The following is a 23,350-nucleotide window of genomic DNA, read 5'->3' on the forward strand; positions in this document are numbered from 1 at the left end:
TTTTTTTCACATTTTTAAAAACTTTTTTTTCCCACTTTTGCCATGCTTCTATAGCCTCCATAGGAGGCTAGAAGCAGGCACAGCCCGATCGGCTCTGCTACATAACAGCGATCATCAGATCGCTGTTATGTAGCTCAAATGCAGGTGTGCTGTGAGCGCCGACCACAGGGGGGCGCTCACAGCCACCGGCGATCAGTAACCATAGAGGTCTCAAGGACCTCTATGGTTACCTTCCTGACTCATCGCCGACCCCCGATCATGTGACGGGGGTCGGCGATGACGTCATATCCGGCCGCCCGGCCGGATGCGGTAGTTAAATGCCGCTGTCTGAGTTTGACAGCGGCATTTAACAGGTTAATAGCGGCGGGTGAATAGCGATTTCACCCGCCGCTATTGCGCGCACATGTCAGCTGTTCAAAACAGCTGACATGTCGCGACTTTGATGTGCGCTCACCGCCGGAGCGCACATCAAAGCATGGGATGCGACATGCGCAGTACATGTACGGCGCATGTCGCGAAGGGGATACACACCAATATGTAATAGAATAGGTCGTGTCCGCAAACTATAAGCGGCTCCGGTGCTGTGGCCGCATGTTTCGGGCACATGTCAGTTGATTTAATTTATTAAATGACTGAAAGAGGAGCCTCCTGCTGAACCTACACATGCAGATTATTGCAGAAGATGCCTATACTGCGCCGACAGTGACTAACCCCCGGCATCCATTACTCGGAGAACCGAGAACCAAAACAAGAGGCAGTCTGCTAGAAGTTCCATCTGTTTGGGAATGTTAGGACATAACTTACTAGCAGCCGCACTGAAGGTTACAGGATAACCCGGCTTCCTCACTAATGCTGGTGGGAGATAGTTTCCCGTCATCTACTGTATTAGCCGCACACTCTGGACCATTTATTATAGAATACTGCGCTGCGATATCACCAGGAGACATGTGGCAGGATGGACATCAGGCCTCTGCTGACCGCAGCACAGATCGTGTATATAGTGGTATCTAATTCTAGATATCGCGGGGCACATGTGTTAGCAGACGCTAGTATGGACCATCGGCCGATTACAGCTCTCAGGAAGAGGATGTGGGGGCTCTTAAAAGAGCCTTTGGGTGTGTGGACAGACGTGTGGAGAAGCGGCACTCACTTGCTCTTGCTCGCCTTGCTGCTCTCGGTCTTTTTGGGCAGCAGCACGGCCTGGATGTTGGGCAGGACGCCCCCCTGGGCGATGGTCACCCCACCCAGCAGCCTGTTCAGCTCCTCGTCATTGCGCACCGCCAGCTGCAGGTGACGGGGGATGATGCGGGTCTTCTTGTTGTCCCGGGCAGCATTGCCGGCCAATTCCAGGATCTCGGCGGTCAGATACTCCAGCACAGCGGCCAGATAGACCGGAGCGCCGGCGCCGACTCTCTCAGCGTAGTTGCCTTTGCGAAGAAGCCTGTGCACACGGCCGACTGGGAACTGCAGTCCTGCCCGGGATGAGCGGGTCTTGGCTTTAGCGCGAACCTTTCCTCCTTGTTTGCCGCGTCCAGACATGATGGCGAGAACTGTAAAAAGAGAAAATCGAATGTAGAAGAGACCGTGTTGTGTCGCCTTATATAGTCCGCTGCCCCGCCCTCCTCTCCTGTCGTTGGATGAATCTGAAGCTGCCAATGGAGAAGAGACTTGGAGAACCACCAATGAGCTGCAGAGGGCGGAGCTTATTACCGCTCCATTGCTCAAATGAGTTTCTCACCCAATAGAAAACGTTTGCTTTGAGCAGAATAGATAAGGGGTGAAAACAGATATTTGTCTTGGAGCAGAAGAAAATGCAGAAATATTCTGTTGATTTGTAATTTGCACTCGTTAGAATTGTGTCTTCTATCAGTCATAAATTGCACTGACAGGCTGCCGGGAGAGGGGTTAATCCCTGTCAGGGCTTCTCCTCCGCTCCATCTATACAGGAGCAGATTCCCTGCGGTGTCCGCGCTGATCCTATCACTGCCCGTAAGACAAGTCTCCAATGTTCTGCCAGGAGCCTGATGTGACGCTGCCGGGTCTCGGGTGGGGGAAGTCGCCGCTTCTGTAAAGCAAGTGTGTAGTGGGGAGCAGCACACACACGGCCACTGAGGAGTTAAATGGAGGCGGATATTCCAGTATCTGGTATTGGTCGGCGCCTGCGAATGTCTCTCGCTCATTGGCTGATTACAGATCCGTTGCTTGTTTTGAATTTCCCGCTCAATCTCTGTTCTTTGTCCGTCGGATTATTACCGGCCCCTCTGCTGGTAGCGGCGGTCGCTGTGGATACCGGTGGGGGCAGCTCTACCCCACTGATAATACCGGGTCCTGCCTTCCCAGCTGTCTGCCCCCAAACACCGGGATCGGTGGCCATTATTATTCTGGGGAGGTTATAATAGTCCTCAGAGGCGCCATCCAACCGAAACATTAGTGTCCAGGACGTGGTCATCACACAGGAGTCTCCGTACCCGGTACACAGGGCGTCCATCTATCCAGCCGCCTCATACAGCCACATTCCATGTGAATATTCGTTGCCCTGTTCATCCCACACGGATCTGATCAGGGAAATATTACGGCACAGCCCATATCCCTGGAAATATTTATTTTGTAGATCAATATAAGAAACCGCATTTGTGCCATGATGGGAGTCACCAGGACTTGGGCATCTTACAGTCGGACTTGTGATCGGAGCTCTCTGCACTGCAGTGATTTTATCTAGTCCTGTCATATTAACCCTGTGAGATCTGTGACATCCGTTATACATGATTACATCTGGTGCTAGAGGATCTTATCCTGCAATTATATTGGGATATTTCTCCTATGATTCGCTGTTCCCCTCCTCATTCTCGGAGCTTCTACATGTGGATATATTGCCCGAGAGCCGCCCGTCCTGACACTGGATGAAGCGGGGGAGGAAAAGTGATAGAACAGAAGGACGATCAGTAGCTGAGCAGGAATCCTGTGAGGAGGATGGCCGATAATGTAACTGCCTGACCTGTGAGATCCTGACACCAGTGTAATGTTCTGAGCAGGGAACTCTCAGCAATCTCCTACACATGATCGTCCATTTCCCATCACAGACCTTCTGCCTGTAGCCGTAGGACGGATCTGTAATGGGGAGACATGGTGGGATCTGCTGGGAAGAGCAGAACTGGTCTTCCCTGAAATGTCTCTTGTAGGACACGTCCCTGACCAGTATATCGTCTCCACAATACTGATTGTGACGGGAAAGGGGAGATCTGATCGTCTCCAGGTCAGACACACGGGCACATCACAGCATGTGGGGGACACGGAATCATTCTCTATAGCCATGAGAGGAAACCGGGGCGGATACTGCGCAGCTGACCTGGAAATCTGCAGACTCCTGTGTGGGATGTAAGAGACCAATGATCGCTCAACACAAGCAGATTCCCCGATGTCGGTCCTGGGACCACGTGTTATATGAAGACAAAGGACTGGAAAAAGCGGGAACTGTAAGCGTGTTACCATTGGCAACATTAGCTCCTCCCTCCCTCTGCTGATTGGCTGAACACAGGATAGTTGGGGGGGGGGTTGAATTTCCCCGCCGCTTCTAAATGTAATGACGTCACTTCCACCGACCACAAATGTCTCCTGTTATTTGATAAACAAGAGAATAATTAACTAATAAACTAGACCCCAGAATGCCGAGATCTGTGCAGCAAGGGGTTAAATAAGGAGTCCCAGAACACAGAGCAACTCACCGAGAAATGCCCAGATTATTCCGGACAAGGTTTTCTCACCATCTCCCTCGTCACCATTAATTCCCTCCGTTGCTTCACCTGCTATTTCCCGTCACCAGACGCAGAGCCCCGGGCGGTGAGAGCAGACACCTCGGGGAGACTCCATATAGTGCAGTGATATCTCCAGATGGTGCTGGAAACCCCTGTAATTCTGTATACCTCCATATAACAATACAGTGCACATCTGTATACCGCTGTATGCCCCTGTAATGCAGAAATCCCCACACACAGCAGTAAACCTTCCATGTAGAAATAATTACCTCTATATAGTAATGTATCTTTACGAATAGTCCTTTGTACCCCCATATAGTGCGGCATACTGCGATGTAGCGGTTTGCGGTATAGTGCAGTAAGTGTCCGGTAAGGGCATCACAGCAGTATGCATGGCCCCCTCACACATACAGTTATGAGCTACCATCCTCTGTGGAAGTTACATATGGAAATGGGGAAAAAAGATCAGAAATGACCCTCAATATTACTGAATTACGAATGTAATTTTTATCAAGATCCATTTTAAGTTATTCTACCGGATATTCCCCTCTTGGATGGTTTTGTCTATCAAGACCCCGGTAGGGAAACATTTAGTCAAGATATAGTTGAGAGCTCTTATCTTGTAGGTTGAGTTTTACTAACATGTTTTTATTTTCCCTTATTAAGGTCATTCAATTAAAGCTATCATATTACTTTTCTCCTGTTACGCGGTTAGTATTCTAACAGTACGCTTGTCTTTCTCCAACCTGCTTGGATCTGTGTCTTATCCTACACTTTCCTCAACTTTGATCCCTTTTTCTTACCCTATTAAAATTTATTTTTACCGTCCCTCTTTTCTTTATGTTTGTTGTATAAAACTCTATGTGTGTATTTGACAAATCGCGCTGCGCTCAGTGGCTTTTCCAGCTCTTGCTCCATGGATCATCCTGATTCTTTGTGGTCTCATAGTCCTCTTGTATTAATTGAAGTTCATGATTCTCACTTTGTTTCTCCAAACATTTATTAACTAAATGACTCCAGTCCTAATGCAAAATTACAGGAATGCGCCCGTTTTTTTTTTTTTTTGCTTGTTTCTTTTATTTGTTAGTCATGTGAAAAGTGTACTGGCAGCAACCCAAAATAGAAAAATAATCCCTACTACATCGGCCTCTATAGTGCCAGAGGCATTTACTTTCTTATAAGCAGAACTTCCTTCTTAGGGCTCCTTACTCACCGGCAATACCCCGGCACTGCACCCCGCACAGAGGAGCGGAGCGTGCGGCTGCATGTATTCCTATGCGGCCGCATGCTCCGATCTGAGTGCCGGGTGCAGAGCCGGGTTTTAAACATGCGAGACTCATCCGAGTTGCTTGCAAGTGAGTAGTAGCCCTTAGACGTTAAGGCAGTGCCCCCATTAAATGCTGCAGGTTGGTTACTGAGTAGCTGTAGGATGGCTTCTGGGTCCCAGTAGGGCACTGTAGGAAAAAACAGGTGGGATTCACTGCAAATTACAGCACAAAAGGCATTATTTTTGCAGCAGAAATGTCCCTTAAACTTCCCATCAGTAGCAATCTGCATCGTGCATTTCTCCCCACCCATAAGGTGGCTTTGGTTATCCAAATCCATCTTCTTTATGACCCCAGTGGCCTATTCTGGTGCGCGCTCCTGCCGGTCCCCAGCACCTTCCCCACCTGCCATTTGCTTATCTTTTAGTGTGTGCTCCAGCCAGTCTCTTCCATGCTGTACGGAGGGATCGGTGTCCCCACTGCACAGTTTGGACTTCACAGCGAGAAGGATTTCACAAGCCTTTAATGCCACTGGCCGTTCACAGTCACAAAGACGAGTCAATAAGGCCTGGAAAAGCCCGACTCGTTCACAGGTAACCAGAGCGTCTGAGATGGAACCTGAGCTTCTGCTAGATGGCAGCCCTATAGTGTAAGGGCACGTTAGGGATGGCCCCATCTCCAATGTTTGGGACAGATAGGAATCTGGCAGGTCCATTGCGTTCACCTTCACCTCCCAATCCAATTCCCTGCACGTCGTCTCCAGAATCTGGGACAGCACGGTGTCCGAGTCTTGGAGTTTTTGCTTGTGACCGTTCCATAGCCAATCAGTAAACACCTTCACCACCGCCCTCCTGGGGAAACCTTCCGTGCCATGCAATAAAATGTCCATTAGATGGGGCACCAGATCCTGTTGGGAGGACACAATTAATTATTATTAAATTTCCATAGCATATCATCCCGCACCACAGCGGAGACACTTTAGGGAAGATAGAGGCGGGTTATCACCACTTCTGTCTTCTCCTTTGCAACATATTGAAGTATCGCCAATGCTGATGGGTATAATGGACCCAGCGATCACTTGGCTGGATGTGGAAACGTGCAGAGGAAAAACTATAATGATGAAAGGGATTACAGCAGCACCGAGCGCAGATGGCAGAGCCTAGAAAATCTAGTACACCAGCCTCATTCTGGAGAGGTGCTGACATGAAGGATTGATCATCTCTCTCTGAGAGAAGAAAGAGTGAGAGAGAAAGAAATGAAGAAAGTAAGAGAGATAGAGATAGATAGAAAGAGAGAAAGGAGAGAGAAAGATTAAAAGAGAGGAGAGAAAAAGAGAAAAACGAGGATGATGAAAGGGATTACAGCAGCACCCCAAGTGCAGATGGCGGTGCCTAGAAAAACTAGTACATCAGCCTCATTCTGGAGAGGTGCTGACATGAAGGATTGATCATCTCTCCCTGAGAGAGAGAAAGAAAGAGAGAGATAGAAATAAAGTGAGAGAGATAGAGAGAGAATAAGACAAAGAGAGAGAGAGACAGAGAGAAATAGAGGGAAAGAGAGACAGAGAGGTAAAGAGAGAAATAGAGCGAAAGAGAGAGAAAGAGAGAGAAGAGAGAAAGGAGAAAGAATGAAAGAGAGGAGACAGAAATAGAGAGAGAGAAAGAAAGATAAAGAGAGATAGAGAAAGGAGAAGAGAAGGAGAGAGAAGGAGAGGAGAGACTGCTCTATACTGTACACACTGCTGTATATACTGTACACTGATCTATATACTGTATACACTGTACATACTGCTCTATATAATGTATAAACTTCTCTATATACTCAGCTCTATATATTGTACACACTGCTGTATATACTGTACACTGCTCTATATACTGTACACTCTGCTCTATATACTGTACATACTACTCTATATACTGTACTCAGCTGTATATACTGTACACTCTCCTCTATTATCAGTGACACTTATTACACTGCTGATCTGGGCTGTGCAGATGTGATGTGTTGCACTATATATACTATATACAGCTGTGCTCTGTGTAGACGCTGGATTTTGTGTCTCCGCTTTTCTCCCAATATTCCCCTTTTGCACAATAGTGGGGGACACATAAATCCGTTAATATTTCACAGTTTCCTCCCCGGAGAGTCGCACTGTGAAGCTGTCGCCTTATCAGAGCTCTTCCCTCCTTTACAGGCCGCAGCGGTCACAGCCTCACACGGGGTAAGACACGATATCAGGCAGGTGATTGCAATCAGCCCCCGATGTGGCTCATCTACTGATGTGGAACACGTGTCCCCCCCCCCAATACTCTGCACATACGGGGTACAGTGATATCACAGGTCAGGGAGGGGGCAGTCAGCGGAGGCCGTCGCCTGTGTTACCCTTCTGGGCTCTCAGCAGCTCCAGCTCGTCCCCACATCGTACAATCAGCTTCCTGTACGACAGACATTGGAGTAAAGATCCCTGTGATGGTGACAAGAGCCGGGAATAGGAGGAACGAGCTCCCGCAGCAGAATTATCTCCCCGGATACACAGTGATGTGCAGATCGGGAGGACGGCGGCGATGATCCCGGGATTTCCTCTCCGCGATTTCCCAGCTTTTCTAGTAGTGACGGCTACAAACGGTCGGTGGAGATGTTGGAGAAGGAGAAGCGACGGAGGAAGCGCGGTCTGCTGTCCGGTGTTAGCCGGTAAAGGGCTTTTCTCCCGGGCAGGGAAGCACAAGGGGAGAGCGGAGCTTCACTCGGACTCAGCTGGGATGAGGCGGGGCCTGTGTCCACTATCAGCCAATAGATGCTCAGGACCGTGCAGCTCAGCAGCCAATCAGTGCGCAGTAAGCCTGTACATATAACAGGCGCCTCCAGCTCCGGCCTCAGTGTTTTCCTTCCTATCAGGAGAGATTTTCGTTCAGTTTCTGATCACATGATGGCAGAGACCGCGCCAGCCGCCGCTCCCCCTCCTGCAGAACCGGCCGCCAAATCCAAGAAGCAGCCGAAGAATACCGCCGCCAAGAAAAGCCATAAATCCTCCGGCCCCAGCGTCTCCGAGCTGATTGTGAAAGCTGTGTCTGCCTCCAAGGAGCGCAGCGGGGTGTCTCTGGCCGCCCTGAAGAAGGCTCTGTCTGCCGGAGGATACGATGTGGAGAAGAACAACAGCCGCCTGAAGCTGGCCGTCAAGTCTCTGGTCACCAAGGGCGCCCTCCTCCAGGTGAAGGGCAGCGGCGCCTCCGGGTCCTTCAAGCTGAACAAGAAGCAGGAGACCAAGGACAAAGTGGCCAAGAAGAAGTCAGCAGCTGCGGCCAAGCCCAAGAAACCCGCTGCTGCCAAGAAAACCGCCAAATCTCCGAAGAAGCCCAAGAAGGCTCCGACCGCCGCCAAGAAGAGTCCGAAAAAGGCCAAGAAGCCCGCAGCAGCTGCCAAGAAAGCGGCCAAGAGCCCCAAGAAGCCGAAAGCCGCTCCCAAGCCCAAGAAGGCGACGAAGAGTCCGGCTAAGAAGGCGGCCAAACCCAAAGCTGCCAAGAGTCCGGCTAAGAAGGCTGCGAAAGCCAAGAAGCCAGCGGCTAAGAAATAAGCTGCAGTCCCTGTTCTGTCACCACAAAGGCTCTTTTCAGAGCCACCAAATCCTCAAGACGAGCTGAATCCTCACATCTTGTGCCCGGAGTAACATCCGGTGTCTGTTCTCTGACCCGTTAGTGGATGGAGACGGCTCATTGCCTGTCAGCCCTTATGGCGAAGTGATCGGATTCTATTCTGTGTAAGCCGCTCATGTAACCAATAATGGCGGAGGCTGCGGGGAGTTACAGATCTCATGTCTAATAATAAACGCGGCTCAACTGGTTATCGATTGTGCAGAGGTAGTATGTGTGTGTATGAATATATGTGTATGTACGTACCCCATACACCCTGCTTGTATCATCTTCCAAATAGTACCGTAACAATGAACAGCATCAGCGGTGCCAGCTCCATAATGTAAAGAGGGGGCAGCACAATAAGAGGAGCAGTCACGGAACGAGTATATGTCAGGACTCGGGAGACTTCATTAGTCAGATTGGAGCTCTGCACTTCCGCAGCCATTTAATATCATTCAATGAACTCTTTGCTTCACAGACTAGTGATTGCCCTGTATCTTTCATGGACTCACTATTTTTCCATGTCCCCCCAACTTTATTGTCTGTTCTTGTTATATGGAGATAGTGGTCCGTGTATGCAATGTCCTATAATGCTCCCTGAGGAGCCATCTCTGCCCGGCAGAGGAGCCTCATAGCCATAGACCGGTACAGGGAGTTCCCTCTCCTCACGCTGCGCTCCAGATCAGCAGAGCGGGCTGGGGACTAGTGACCGGTGTCACCCGCACTCAGAGCAGCCTGCAGCTGAAGGAGGAATCCCCCCCTAACAAGGAATGTGCCAATGAGACCCTGACAGTGGAGAAATAACAGGCAGAACATGCAGCAGCCGGGACTCTCCTCCCTGCGAGCTCCTGGACAAGAGCAACCAAACCGCACAGAGGGAGGCAGGAAGCTCCGGGCTCAATAACAGGAGACAGGGACATCACCTGTCATGGGGTGTGAGGGGATGATCTGTAGCTCTGCATCTAATTATTGGGGGAAGCTCAGTATCACTTTTTACCAGACGCAGTCAGGTGAATATTAATGAGCCGCAGGCAGCGAGGCCTCCGAGTACTGTCCTCAAAGGGGAGCAGAATTATAACAGTGATAACAACTTGCCCCAACTGGGATTTTCTTCTTATACGAATTGACCGTTTACTTTCTCTTAATATCACTTGTATTGCAAATGACAGAGATCATAAAACTCAGATATAACCTGTTTATTCATATGAAGATTTATATCCACAGAACATTTATTGTCTTCCCGTAGAAGATAATGACAACAGCTTAGATGGATCAAACAATAAGCAATGGAGGAAGACCACAGAGAAAGAATTCCCAAACCTGCCATTCCTCAGTTGCTGGAGCTGCAGAATGAGGGGCTGATGGGGCGCACAAATTTTAGAGAATCCGCTCTTACATGTGATAGCTCAATCACTGGATTATTGATATACAGCAGGAGAAATGTGATGAGGACTAATAGTAAAAACGCAACAATGAGGCAGACTGAGGTGTGCACGGACCTGCAGAGAAGCAGCAATAGTCCGAAGAAGCTGACTATGAAGAACAGCTGTGTACAACCATCTCCTATCTGTGAGCCGCTCGGAAATTAATTGTTAAAACACTTATCTGCTTTTCGAAGAAAAAAAATCAACAAATGCTCCTGAGTAACCTCATGTCTTGTATGTTGTATTTTACTAACATGTTTTTCTTTTCCCTTATTTAGGTTTTTCAATCTTAGTTACCATATTACTCTTCTCCTGTTACTCTGACCTGCTTGGACTGTTGTCTTTTCCTACACTTTCCTCATCTTTCATCCTTTTTCTTACCCTATTTATATTTACCGTCCCTCTTTTATTTGTTTGATGTATAAAACTTTGTGTGTATTGTTTATACTGTTAAAAAAAAACAAACAAAAAAAAACAAAACTAACCGCTCTGAGTTCAGAGGCTTTTTATTCCAGCTCTTGCTCCATGGATCGTCCGATACTTTGTGGCCTCCAATTAATTGAAGTTTATGATTCTCACTTTGTTTCTCCAAAGAAAACATTTATTTATTAAATGACTCCACGGTGATTTGGAAGGTGATTACAGGAGATTGCTGCTGGTGGACTTTATATCCCGGGTGCTTCTCTTCACAAGAAGCTGCGGAAACTACAACAAGCGGGAAATTCAAAATTCCTACCCGCCCTGTGTGCAGCCAATCAGCAGAGGAAGGGGAGGGGCTAACATTAACCGTTCAGGAATGTGAAGTTCCCGCTCAGTGGCTGATGACTTTTCCGTTCTTTGTCTTTCTGTAGTTTCAGGACGATCAGATGTCGGAAATGGGTTTGTGTGGAGCGATCAATGGTCACTTATGTCCCATACAGGAGTTTATATATTTCCAGGATCAAGGGAGAAGTATCTGCTTTCTATAATAGAAGGTGCAGAACTTTGCGTCTATAGTGGGCAGTCTAAAATAAAATCTTAGTAACTCCCCCACACACACAGCCGACTGAGCAGCGAGGAACGCAGAGGCCAGATGTTACCGAGCACAAGTGATCACTGCGGGCATAATTAGATGTAAGGGAATGAGCTCGTTTTGTAAGAGGATTTGGTGGCTCTGAAAAGAGCCTTTGTGCTAGTCAGGTGTGGAGGACAGATCTAAGCTCTCTCCCCACGGATCCGGCGGGCCAGCTGGATGTCTTTGGGCATGATGGTGACCCTCTTGGCGTGGATGGCGCACAGGTTGGTGTCCTCGAACAGCCCCACCAGATAAGCCTCGCTGGCCTCCTGCAGGGCCATCACGGCCGAGCTCTGGAAGCGCAGATCGGTCTTGAAGTCCTGGGCGATCTCTCTCACCAGGCGCTGGAAGGGAAGCTTACGGATCAGCAGCTCGGTGGATTTCTGGTAACGGCGGATCTCACGGAGAGCGACTGTTCCCGGGCGGTAACGATGGGGCTTCTTCACTCCACCAGTGGCCGGAGCGCTCTTCCTGGCGGCCTTAGTGGCCAGCTGCTTGCGGGGAGCTTTCCCTCCGGTGGATTTACGGGCGGTCTGCTTAGTTCTGGCCATAGCTCTGTATAGAAGAGAACAGAAATGATGAGAGGAGCGGAGAGAGCGGGATATTTATACTCCTCTGCTCCTTAGTCACGCTCCATGTGGACACGCCCCCTGCACGCCATTGGCTAGTTCATAAAATAACATGAGCCCGCCAAAACCGTGTGATGTCCGCGACCAATCACTGTTCATATAATAATCGGCCCCTTCCCTCCATTATGACACTGTACTGTCACTTGCTAATCTGCAGCCTGGATGTGACTGGTGCGGTGAGGACACAGCGCGGCCCTAGCGGACATGTAGGCACATTCCCCATTCACCGATACATTGTTCTGCTGCTCCCTGTACACACTATAATGTAGAAGCTCAGGAGATACACGGGCTCACACAGATCTGCAGGGGACAAGGTGATGGCTCTGAAAAGAGCCTTTGTGATGAAATATCAGCCCCTCAACACAGGAGGCTCCACGCTCTCCCATGTAGTATTCTGTACAGATTCCCTGCGGTGTCAGCGCTGATTATTACCTGCCCCTCTTCCCTCATATTGGTAGCAGGATCTTCACTAATCGGGTCGTTTCCGCACCTTAGTCAACGATCACACGGTCAGTATTCGGTCAGTACTTCACATCAATATTTATAAGCCAAAACCAGGAGTGGGTGACGTGTTTCTATTATACTTTTCCTCTGATTGTTCCACTCCTGGTTTTGACTTACAAATACTGATAGTGTGAACGTCTCGGCAGCACTACCCTCAGGGATCTTCCATACTGGGGCTGCTGGTGGATAAAGCCGGTCACTTCCCTGCACACAGCCGGACATAAGATCCTCAGGAGGAAGCCGCTTCTTTGTGAGTCGAGTTTTACGAAATGTAGGATCAAGTTGTATCACAAACCTCCTGCCTGTAGCTGTGGAACTGATCTCTACCTAGGTTACAGGAATAAACTACTGGGGAGATGATCGAGAACATGGAGGGATCTACTCGGTAACGTAGATGAAGTAATCTGCCCCGAAAATGTTGCTGATAAGTTCCCCTAATCAGAGACTCCTGTATGGAAGGAGCACAAGAGACCATTAATCGCTCATCATCCTGAGACCACGTGTTACATTATAAGGACACTCTGCACAAGGAGAAACCTTAACCCTTAGATCCCAGTCAGCCTCTCACCCAGCCAAATCAGATCTCATAATTTGTACAACACCACGAAACACCGCGTCTACAAATGGAGTTTCTGATTTCGCTATTATCCCAAATCATATTTCAAGGTTCGTTAGAGGGTCGATAATGACGTGTAGGATTGTTACTTCCAGTAGGTGGCGCTAGTGTTCAAGACACTTTCCTCAGAAAAGACAGATTGCACATAAAGACAAAGAAGAGCTGGAGAGGACAGCTGACATTAACTGCAAAATCCGACCAGTATTAACCCTTCAGCGTGGCCATGTCTCATAACTATGCCACTTCTTACTCCAAGGTATAAAAGCTGCTCCGGCAGCGACCACACACAATGTTTCACCAGCTCCAATACACGACGCGCTCACCGGAGAAAATCAGCCGTTACTGACAAGATGGTTAAAGTTCACTTTGAAAATGTGCGTGACATTGAGTCTGGTACCAATCAGTGTCCGATAAGCGAAGATCTTTGATTCCTAGAGATTATTACTCTAGATGGAAAAAAAGGAGAGAACCAGAGAGCAGGAATGGGAAATTGCAGCCTTTCAAGTAGAAGATGTGGGTGGCTCTGAAAAGAGCCTTTGGGTTGTCAGGACAGAAGAGAACACGATTAACCTCCGAAGCCGTAGAGAGTGCGGCCCTGGCGCTTGAGCGCGTACACCACGTCCATGGCGGTGACGGTCTTCCTCTTGGCGTGCTCGGTGTAGGTGACGGCGTCACGGATCACGTTCTCCAGGAAGACTTTCAGGACACCGCGAGTCTCCTCATAGATGAGGCCGGAGATGCGCTTGACGCCTCCTCTGCGAGCTAGACGGCGGATGGCAGGCTTGGTGATGCCCTGGATGTTATCACGGAGCACCTTCCTGTGCCGCTTGGCGCCGCCCTTCCCGAGACCTTTTCCTCCTTTGCCACGACCAGACATCTTCTGTAGTGCGCAAAAACTGATGCCTGAGCAGCACGGACTCCTCTCCTTTATATGGAGGAGGTATGGACCAGAGAGAGAACTGCAGAGATGACGTACCAGGGCGGGGCTTATAGATTCTACATTAGCTCCTCCTCTGCTGATTGGCTGAACACAGAACTGATAGTAGTGAGTTTGAATTTCCCGCTCATTGTTCAGTTTCCGCTTTTCTCTACAGCTTGTAATATAATGTAACTTCTTCCCCTGTGATGAGAATTATCCCAGATACAGTCTATAGACAAATTCCCTTGTGTATCCCATACCTTCCCTTTCCTCCTTTCCTATGACCATTCCTATCCCTGTTTAAATGTAAAATTCAATAAAAACACTTAAAACACAGTCTATAGACAAAGGGGCAGCACAAATAGAGGGGAGCAGACCGGGCCCCAGTATATGTCAGGAGGATATAACGGACACGGCCCAGGCTGTGACCACTGCGGATATCACAGGCAGCCGCACAGAGGATCTCACACCGGTATATACACAGCCTGACACCAGCCCCGTCCTCAGGATCTTCGGTTCTCATAGAGAACATTACATTAACCCCAGGACTAATTCCACTTCCTCTTTATTCTCGGATCTTTCTGCAGCTGCTGGAGATCAGTCCTTGTATTCCCGGCATTAGTGACATTTGTGCCATGATGGGAGTCACCAGTATTTTGGGCAGAGTTGTGGTAATATAGTCCTAATAATTGTGTTTACTTCGTCTCCAGGCAATGATTCCTCCCCCCATCATAGCGGACATCGCTGTAGAGTTGGGACCTCCTGTGAGGCGAATATCATGGTCGCTAATGACTTTAGTCCGCGTCGTGTCCACACCTCACTACTGCCCCCATTATCCCTCGTCTGCTCTTCCCTGGACTCTTCCTTCTCTGCAATCTGCAGGTAGATCCCGCTTATCAGGACTCTTTCTGGCGGCCGCCGATGACTGATCTGTAGGATCCTGACCTCAGTATTATGGGCGGCCTGAGTCCTGCGCTCAGCAATCTCCTTCCTGATCGTACAATTTCTATCGCAATCCACCTGTAGCTGTAGAACTGGTCGTTAACGAGAATTCTAAGCTGCTGGGAGAAGATTGGGGAGTTATTGTGGGATCTGCCCAATATGTCACCTATAGGAGGAGTCTCTGGCCAGTATATCCATTGTATGCAATGTTCTGACAAAAATGTGCAAATCACTGCAGCTGACTAACGCTGATTAGTTTTACATCAATCATCCATGAAACCGACACGTCCATGATTCCCGGGTCTTTTTCAGAAAGAGAATACTACTACCCTAATCTGACATCTGCAGACTCCTGTGTGGGGTGTAAGCGACCAATGATCGCTCAACACAAGCAGATTTTCTAACATCAGTCTGTCCTGAAGACAAACAACAGAAAAAAGGCCATCAGCCACTGAGCGGAAACTGCAGACGTGTTACCATTGGCAGCATAAGCCCCTCCCCGCCCTCTGCTGATTGGCTAAACACAGGACGGTTAGGAGATTTGAATTTCCCGCTGCTTTTCCTTCCCGACATGTGACGGAATAGTACGTCACATGTCGGGACCCCCGCTTTGATGTGCGCTCCGGCGGTGAGCGCACATCAAAGTCGCGACATGTCAGCTGTTTTTTACAGCTGACATGTGCGCGCAATAGCGGCGGGTGAAATCGCGATCACCCGCCGCTATTAACTAGTTAAATGCCGCTGTCAAACGCAGACAGCGGCATTTAACTACCGCATCCGGCCGTGCGGCCGGATATGAGCGCATCGCCGACCCCCGTCACATGATCGGGGGTCGGCGATGCTCCTCCATTGTAACCATAGAGGTCCTTGAGACCTCTATGGTTACTGATTGCCGGTGGCTGTGAGCGCCCCCCTGTGGTCGGCGCTCACAGCACACCTGCATTTTAGCTACATAACAGCGATCTGATGATCGCTGTTATGTAGCAGAGCCGATCGGGCTGTGCCTGCTTCTAGCCTCCCATGGAGGCTATAGAAGCATGGCAAAAGAAAAAAAAAAAAGTTTTTAAAAATGTGAAAAAAATAAAAAATATATAAAAGTTTAAATCACCCCCCTTCGCCCCAATCAAAATAAATCAATAAAAAAAACCCCCAACCTACACATATTTGGTATCGCCGCATTCAGAATCGCCCGATCTATCAATAAAAAAAAAGCATTAACCTGATCGCTAAATGGCGTAATGAGAAAAAAATTTGAAACGCCAGATTTACGTTTTTTTGGTTGCCACGACATTGCATTAAAATGCAATAACGGGCGATCAAAAGAACGTATCTACACCAAAATGCTATCATTAAAAACGCCAGCTCGGCACGCAAAAAATAAGCCCTCACCTGACCCCAGATCACGAAAAATGGAGACGCTACGAGTATCGGAAAATGGCGCAATTTTGTTTTGTTTTGTTTTTTGCAAAGTTTGGAATTTTTTTTCACCACTTAGGTGAAAAATAACCTAGTCATGTTAGGTGTCTATGAACTCGTAGTGACCTGGAGAATCATAATGGCAGGTCAGTTTTAGCATTTAGTGAACCTAGCAAAATAGGCAAGCAAAAAACAAGTGTGGGATTGCACTTTTTTTGCAATTTCACTGCACTTGGAATTTTTTTCCCGTTTTCTAGTACACGACATGCTAAAACCAATGATGTCGTTCAAAAGTACAACTCGTCCCGCAAAAAATAAGCCCTCACATAGCCAAATTGACGGAAAAATAAAAAAGTTATGGCTCTGGGAAGGAGGGGAGCGAAAAACGAAAACGGAAAAACGGAAAAAGCTCTGGGGGTGAAGGGGTTAATAATGTCATGTCATTTTGCCATAAAGTAGTATCCAGAAGACTAAATAAACCTCACCGACAACAAATGTCTCCTGTTATTTGAGAATTATGAACTAAAGCAACCATGTCATATCAAACTAAATTTTCCCCCAGAATAGAGATCTGTGAAGCAAAGGGTTAAATATGAGAAGTCCCTGAATACACAGCGACTCGCCGAGAAATGCCCAGATTATTCCTGACAAGGTTTTCTCACCATCTCCCTCGTCACCAGACGCAGAGCCCCGGGCTGGGAGAGCGACACCTCGGGGAGACGGGAGAGAACACCGGAGCAGCAGCAGCTCTATAGTGAGGGTGTGGGTGGTTCTTAGAAGAGTCTTTGGGGTGAGGAGCAGAGGAAGGAGCCGATCACTTGGCGCTGGTGTACTTGGTGACGGCCTTGGTGCCCTCGGACACGGCGTGCTTGGCCAGCTCTCCGGGCAGCAGCAGGCGCACGGCGGTCTGGATCTCCCGGGAGGTGATGGTGGAGCGCTTGTTGTAGTGAGCCAGGCGGGAGGCTTCCCCTGCGATGCGCTCGAAGATGTCGTTGACGAAGGAGTTCATGATGTCCATGGCCTTGGAGGAGATGCCGGTGTCGGGGTGGACCTGCTTCAGCACCTTGTACACGTAGATGGCGTAGCTCTCCTTCCTGCTCTTCCTCCGCTTCTTGCTGTCCTTCCTCTCAGTATTGGTTACGGCTTTCTTGGAGCCCTTCTTGGGCGCAGGCGCAGACTTGGCGGGATCAGGCATGGTGAGAACAAAGAGATCGGAAGAAGAAGAAAAGAGAACAATGTTCCTGCTCCTATAGCGCAGCGGTATTTAAAGCCGCACATGCGCAGCGCTGTCTGCTCCTCTTCTAATGGGTAAAGTCATGTAACATTTGTCAGCTGCGCCATATTGGCGTTTCCACAAGTCTACTCTCCATTGGTGGCTTCAGATCCATCCAATGAGAAGGTAGGAGGGCGGGGCAGCAGCTGATAAAACGCGTATGAGGAAGCAGAACCGGCATCACTCGACTCGACTCGGAAAGAGACGTATGTAGTCTCGAAAGCTTGCAATTTGTTACCATCTGTTCAGTTAGCCATTAAAAGGTATCAACCGCTGAGGACTCTCAATTCAAAATATTTTTCGACTCGAGAATTAATTTCTCCTGAGCTTTTCGTCACTTGGAAAACATCAGAGCGATGTCCGGACGCGGCAAACAAGGAGGTAAAGTCCGTGCTAAGGCGAAAACCCGCTCATCCCGGGCAGGACTGCAGTTCCCTGTTGGCCGTGTGCACAGGCTTCTCCGCAAGGGCAACTACGCTGAGAGAGTCGGCGCCGGGGCTCTGGTCTATCTGGCCGCTGTGCTGGAGTATCTGACCGCCGAGATCCTGGAATTGGCCGGCAATGCTGCCCGGGACAACAAGAAGACCCACATCATCCCCCGTCACCTGCAGCTGGCGGTGCGCAATGACGAGGAGCTGAACAGGCTGCTGGGTGGGGTGACCATTGCCCAGGGGGGCGTCCTGCCCAACATCCAGGCCGTGCTGCTGCCCAAGAAGACCGAGAGCAGCAAGAAGAGCAAGTGAGCGCTGCCGCCAATCTCTACAAAACCAAAACCAAAGGCTCTTCTAAGAGCCACCCACACCACAAGAGCCGGTGCCGCCTATCTCGGGGTCCTCACATGAGGCTGATAGTTCATACACCATTGCCTCCACCAGTTCGTATGTTGGTGCAAATATCCACAGAATAATAGGAGATGAATGGGTCAATCCCACATGAAGTATCAGATCCTCACGTGGAGTGTCGTCTGCGAAGCCTGCAGGAAATGTCTCTTTATTAGTGTCTGATACTCCGCGGTGAGGTCTACATGTAGTTAGCACGTCCCGGAGTGTCGGGGGGATGGCGGCCGCTATCAGCAGTGACCGGTAATAATCCTCCGGAGAGAGATTATGAGCGGGAAATTCAAATCCCCCAACGGATCCTCTGATCAGACAATCATACCTCCCAACCGTCCCGATTTCAGCGGGACAGTCCCGCTTTGGCACCGGGGTCCCGCTGTCCCGCTTCGGGCATTTAAAATCCCGAATTTGCGGCCGCCGGTGAAGCCCCGCCCACTTCCGGGACGTAGAGAGAGCCTGTTTTTTTTTTTTTTTATATAAAAGCTGCCTCCTGACCGCCCGCGCAACACCCCCCCCCCCCTCCCGCCCCCTGTGCGGCGCTGCCACGCTGAAGGAGAGAGCCTGCAGCAATCAAGAAGAAAGGTCAGCGATTCACTACCTCTGGCTGTGTGTGCACGGAGCTCCGGCTTCTGCTCTTAGCTGCTATCCCGGCAGAGAAGGAGAGACGGGGGAGGTGCCGGGATAGTGCAGAGCTGTGAGCAGGAGACTGAAGACTTCAGCAGAGAGCTGCACATGGACATCAGCCGCCCCTGCATCACAGAGGAGATTGTGTGTGTGTGATGTGTGTGATGGCTGCGTGTGTGTGTGTGTGATGGCTGGGTGTGTGTGTGTGATGGCTGTGTGTGTGTGATGGCTGCGTGTGTGTGTGTGTGATGGCTGCGTGTGTGTGTGTGTGATGGCTGCGTGTGTGTGTGTGATGGCTGCGTGTGTGTGTGATGGCTGCGTGTGTGTGTGTGATGGCTGCGTGTGTGTGTGTGATGGCTGCGTGTGTGTGTGATGGCTGCATGTGTGATGGCTGCGCGTGTGTGTGTGTGTGTGATGGCTGCGTGTGTGTGTGTGATGGCTGTGTGTGTGATGGCTGCGTGTGTGTGTGATGGCTGCGTGTGTGTGTGTGATGGCTGCGTGTGTGTGATGGCTGCGTGTGTGTGATGGCTGCGTGTGTGTGATGGCTGCGTGTGTGTGATGGCTGCGTGTGTGTGTGATGGCTGCGTGTGTGTGATGGCTGCGTGTGTGTGATGGCTGTGTGTGTGTGATGGCTGTGTGTGTGTGATGGCTGTGTGTGTGTGATGGCTGTGTGTGTGTGATGGCTGTGTGTGTGTGATGGCTGCGTGTGTGTGTGATGGCTGCGTGTGTGATGTCTGCGTGTGTGTGTGATGGCTGCATGTGTGTGTGATGGCTGCGTGTGTGTGTGTGTGTGATGGCTGCGTGTGTGTGTGTGATGGCTGCGTGTGTGTGTGTGTGATGGCTGCGTGTGTGTGTGTGTGATGGCTGCGTGTGTGTGTGATGGCTGCGTGTGTGATGCATTTGTGTCAAAGCTGCATGTGTTTGTGAGCTGCGTGCGTGTGAGCTGCGTGCCTGTGTGTGAGCTGCGTGCCTGTATGTCATTATACAGTATGGAGCATCATGTGTGGTCATTATACAGTATGGAGCATCATGTGCGGTCATTATACAGTATGGAGCATCATGTGTGGCCATTATACAGTATGGAGCATCATGTGCGGCCATTATACAGTATGGAGCATCATGTGTGGCCATTATACAGTATGGAGCATCATGTGCGGCCATTATACAGTATGGAGCATCATGTGCGGTCATTATACAGTCTGGAGCATCATGTGCGGTCATTATACAGTCTGGAGCATCATGTGCGGTCATTATACAGTCTGGAGCATCATGTGCGGTCATTATACAGTCTGGAGCATCATGTGCGGTCATTATACAGTCTGGAGCATCATGTGCGGTCATTATACAGTCTGGAGCATCATGTGCGGTCATTATACAGTATGGAGCATCATTTGCGGTCATACAGTATGGAGCATCATGTGCGGTCATTATACAGTATGGAGCATCATGTGCGGTCATTATACAGTATGGAGCATCATGTGGGGTCATTATACAGTATGGAGCATCATGTGTGGTCATTATACAGTCTGGAGCATCATGTGCGGTCATTATACAGTATGGAGCATCATTTGCGGTCATACAGTATGGAGCATCATGTGTGTTCATTATACAGTATGGAGCATCATGTGCGGCCATTATACAGTATGGAGCATCATGTGGGGTCATTATACAGTATGGAGCATCATGTGCGGTCATTATACAGTATGGAGCATCATGTGCGGTCATACAGTATGGAGCATCATGTGTGTTCATTATACAGTATGGAGCATCATGTGTGGCCATTATACAGTATGGAGCGTCATGTGTGTTCATTATACAGTATGGAGCATCATGTGTGGCCATTATACAGTATGGGGCACTGTGTGGCCATATTTTTTTGTTTATAATTATTGTATATGAAACAGTGTGATCGGCAGTGCTAAATGGGTGTGGTTGGGATGTGGATATGGGTGTGACTAATTATGAATGGGTGTGGTCAGAGGCGTGGCCTAAAATTTGCCGCGGCGCGCAAAGCGCGCCGCAAACGCGCAAAGCGCGCCGCAAACTTTGTCCCTCTTTCCCATCTTCAAAAGTTGGGAGGTATGGACAATGAGCGGGAAACCTCGGTAAAGCTCCGCCTTCAGTGATGTACATAGACGTCTTTCCTCCTCCGTTTAACTCCTTACTTGCCGGTTTCCAGCTGATCTTTTCTTTACCAGAGTATCCACAGATGCGGCACCTTCACCCCAGGCCCCGGCAGCGCTATGTCCCCTATACACTGCACACAATGTATACACTGTATATGCTGTGTATATACATATGCAGGACACAAGATGTAGGGAGCAGAACCAACGCCTGTGTCCCCCATTCTCTGGATATATATTTACGGGGCAAGAACTGCAGGGAGCGTAACCCTCACCTGTAACCCCCCCATACACAGCACACACTGGATATTTATATACAGAACAAGAGCTGCAGGGAGCGGAGCCCCTGCGTGTGTTCCCCCCCATTACACTGCACAAAATGGATATATATATATATATCTACTTGACAGGACCTCAAAGCACGCCACCGCGGCTGCTGGTGCTCGAAGCACATCTACCCGGCTGTCTGACATTGAAATACACTTCGTGGCTGTCGGATCTTGAAACGCGCCATCGCAACTATCGGACCTTGAAAAGGGCCATCCGCTGTCGCAGCTGTTGGACATAGAAATGCACCTCCGAGGCTGTCGGACTTCGAAACGCATCCCTGCGGCTGTCGGACATTGAAATACACTTCCGTGTCTATCGCACACCAAAATGCGCAGCAGCCGCTGTCGTATTTAGAAAAGCGCAGTCGCTGCTGTCTACCACGGCTGTCAGACCTGGAAAAACACTGCTGCGGCTGTCGGGCATCGAAGTGCACCTCCGTGGCTCTCTGACATCAAAATGGACCTCTGCAGCTGTCAGACCTCAAAAGGCACCGCCGCGGCTGCCTGGCCTCAAAACGGACCTCAGTAGTAGAGTTGAGCGACTTTAACTTTTTTAGGATCGAGTCAGGTTTCGTGAAACCCGACTTTGTCAAAAGTCGGGTCGGGTGAAATCGGCCGATTATTGCGAAAAGTCGGAGGTCTGGCTGGCTCAAGTTTTTTGTGGGCCCAGGAAACACGGACTACGTCATGGCAGTGGAGCAGGGAGAGGTAAGTATTTCAACTTTCCAAGTGCTGTGATCCTGAGCAAGCAGGGGGGGCACACTCGCTCGCATTGGCACTGGCACAGGGCCCCTCAAAGTATGGCGGTGTTTGACGGCGGGGGCGCCTCCCACCGGCAGAGACACTTTTGCGTACTATGAGGGGCCCTGTGCCAGTGACATCGCCAACTAGTATGCCCCCCCACCTCATGAAGGAACCTGCACTTTCATCTGCACCTTCCTCTTTGTCCCCGTGTAAAGTGGTATAGTATGCGGGAAGGGGAACCAGACTTTCAGCAGGGTCAGATGCTGGCTGTGTAGAGTGCAAGGGGAATGTAGTGGTCTGGGTCAATGTACCAGTAGCTATAGCGGTTGGATACAATTAAAACATAACCTTTAATAAATTGCAATGAAAAAATAATAAATGACTACCAAAACACACAAGGAACCAGTGAATGGTTTGTGCCCTAAACCCAACACAGGACAGGAAAACTGATACACATAAACACACAATGTTTAAAAGTTGACTGCACTATTGGTTTAACCCTCCGTCACATACAACTGATCTGACAGGCGCTTCTCTTTTACTTTCATTTCTCCTTCCTCACCAGATTGTGAGGAAAGCCCCTCCCTCCAGGTAGTCTCCTGTCTCTTGAAGGTCTGTGAAACCTGATATCACAGTTGGATTTCAGAGCTTCAGGGGAGAGGATATAGCTGCACAGATCTCTCAGGCTCATTGTATGTGAATACGTCACATTCAGTAAGGTTGGTATTTTATGTTTTTATTCATCACAATAGTTTATTTAGCTTGTTTTATGAATGTATAGCACAAAATGTGAGGATATTTCATAGAAATAAGGGAGATTTTATAAAAGAAAGTGTGCTGCTCAGGCATATACAGTAGTTCCCTAACATATTCCTTCTCTTGCTTCAGACTATTTGGCGGGAGTTTTGAAAAGTTTGTATTTCATAGTTATTAGTTTTATGTTAAGTAAATGTTTTTTTTTGCAACTGATTATGTGTAGTCTCTTTTATTACATCCCTATGAAGGTCACTGATCACTTTTAGAGCACTGAAATTGCAAATATTAGATATTATAGGTATTTTTCCAGCAGGCGCCTGACAGGCACATTGTATGTGAACTCGTTAGTCCGAATATTGTATGTGACGGAGGGTTAAAGGTGATGTGACCAACCGTGGCCCAAAGGATGAACCCTGAAGGATGGGGATATGCTATATATGCATACGCCTCAAAACCTTAATTCTTCAAGGATATAATGCCCCCTGGACTCATTGGGGTCCATTAATCCTCTAGTA

At 49.1% G+C, this 23,350-nt stretch overlaps 6 protein-coding genes across 6 annotated transcripts; 2 read left to right on the forward strand and 4 right to left on the reverse strand.

Annotated features, from left to right (window-relative positions):
* Positions 1–1,098: 1,098 nt before the first annotated feature.
* LOC143784786 (histone H2A type 1) lies at positions 1,099–1,568 on the reverse strand. The gene has a single exon (XM_077273391.1). It carries the CDS (start codon positions 1,537–1,539, stop codon positions 1,147–1,149), a length of 393 nt encoding a protein of 130 aa, XP_077129506.1. The 5' UTR covers positions 1,540–1,568; the 3' UTR covers positions 1,099–1,146.
* Positions 1,569–7,912: 6,344 nt separating this feature from the next.
* Positions 7,913–8,602, forward strand: LOC143784787 (histone H1.3-like). The gene has a single exon (XM_077273392.1). The coding sequence runs from the start codon at positions 7,941–7,943 to the stop codon at positions 8,586–8,588; it is 648 nt and encodes a 215-aa protein (XP_077129507.1). The 5' UTR covers positions 7,913–7,940; the 3' UTR covers positions 8,589–8,602.
* A 1,515-nt stretch (positions 8,603–10,117) lies between these two features.
* LOC143784788 (histone H3) lies at positions 10,118–11,682 on the reverse strand. The gene has a single exon (XM_077273393.1). The coding sequence runs from the start codon at positions 11,673–11,675 to the stop codon at positions 11,265–11,267; it is 411 nt and encodes a 136-aa protein (XP_077129508.1). The 5' UTR covers positions 11,676–11,682; the 3' UTR covers positions 10,118–11,264.
* A 293-nt stretch (positions 11,683–11,975) lies between these two features.
* Positions 11,976–13,750, reverse strand: LOC143784789 (histone H4). Its single transcript, XM_077273394.1, has one exon. It carries the CDS (start codon positions 13,748–13,750, stop codon positions 13,439–13,441), a length of 312 nt encoding a protein of 103 aa, XP_077129509.1. The 3' UTR covers positions 11,976–13,438.
* Positions 13,751–16,861: 3,111 nt separating this feature from the next.
* On the reverse strand, positions 16,862–17,367 carry LOC143784790 (histone H2B 1.1-like). Its single transcript, XM_077273395.1, has one exon. The coding sequence runs from the start codon at positions 17,343–17,345 to the stop codon at positions 16,965–16,967; it is 381 nt and encodes a 126-aa protein (XP_077129510.1). The 5' UTR covers positions 17,346–17,367; the 3' UTR covers positions 16,862–16,964.
* A 368-nt stretch (positions 17,368–17,735) lies between these two features.
* LOC143784791 (histone H2A type 1-like) lies at positions 17,736–18,187 on the forward strand. Its single transcript, XM_077273396.1, has one exon. It carries the CDS (start codon positions 17,780–17,782, stop codon positions 18,164–18,166), a length of 387 nt encoding a protein of 128 aa, XP_077129511.1. The 5' UTR covers positions 17,736–17,779; the 3' UTR covers positions 18,167–18,187.
* Positions 18,188–23,350: the final 5,163 nt, after the last annotated feature.

The sequence above is a fragment of the Ranitomeya variabilis genome, chromosome 7 (genome assembly GCF_051348905.1).
Source record: "Ranitomeya variabilis isolate aRanVar5 chromosome 7, aRanVar5.hap1, whole genome shotgun sequence".
Classification (NCBI taxonomy): Eukaryota; Metazoa; Chordata; class Amphibia; order Anura; family Dendrobatidae; genus Ranitomeya; species Ranitomeya variabilis.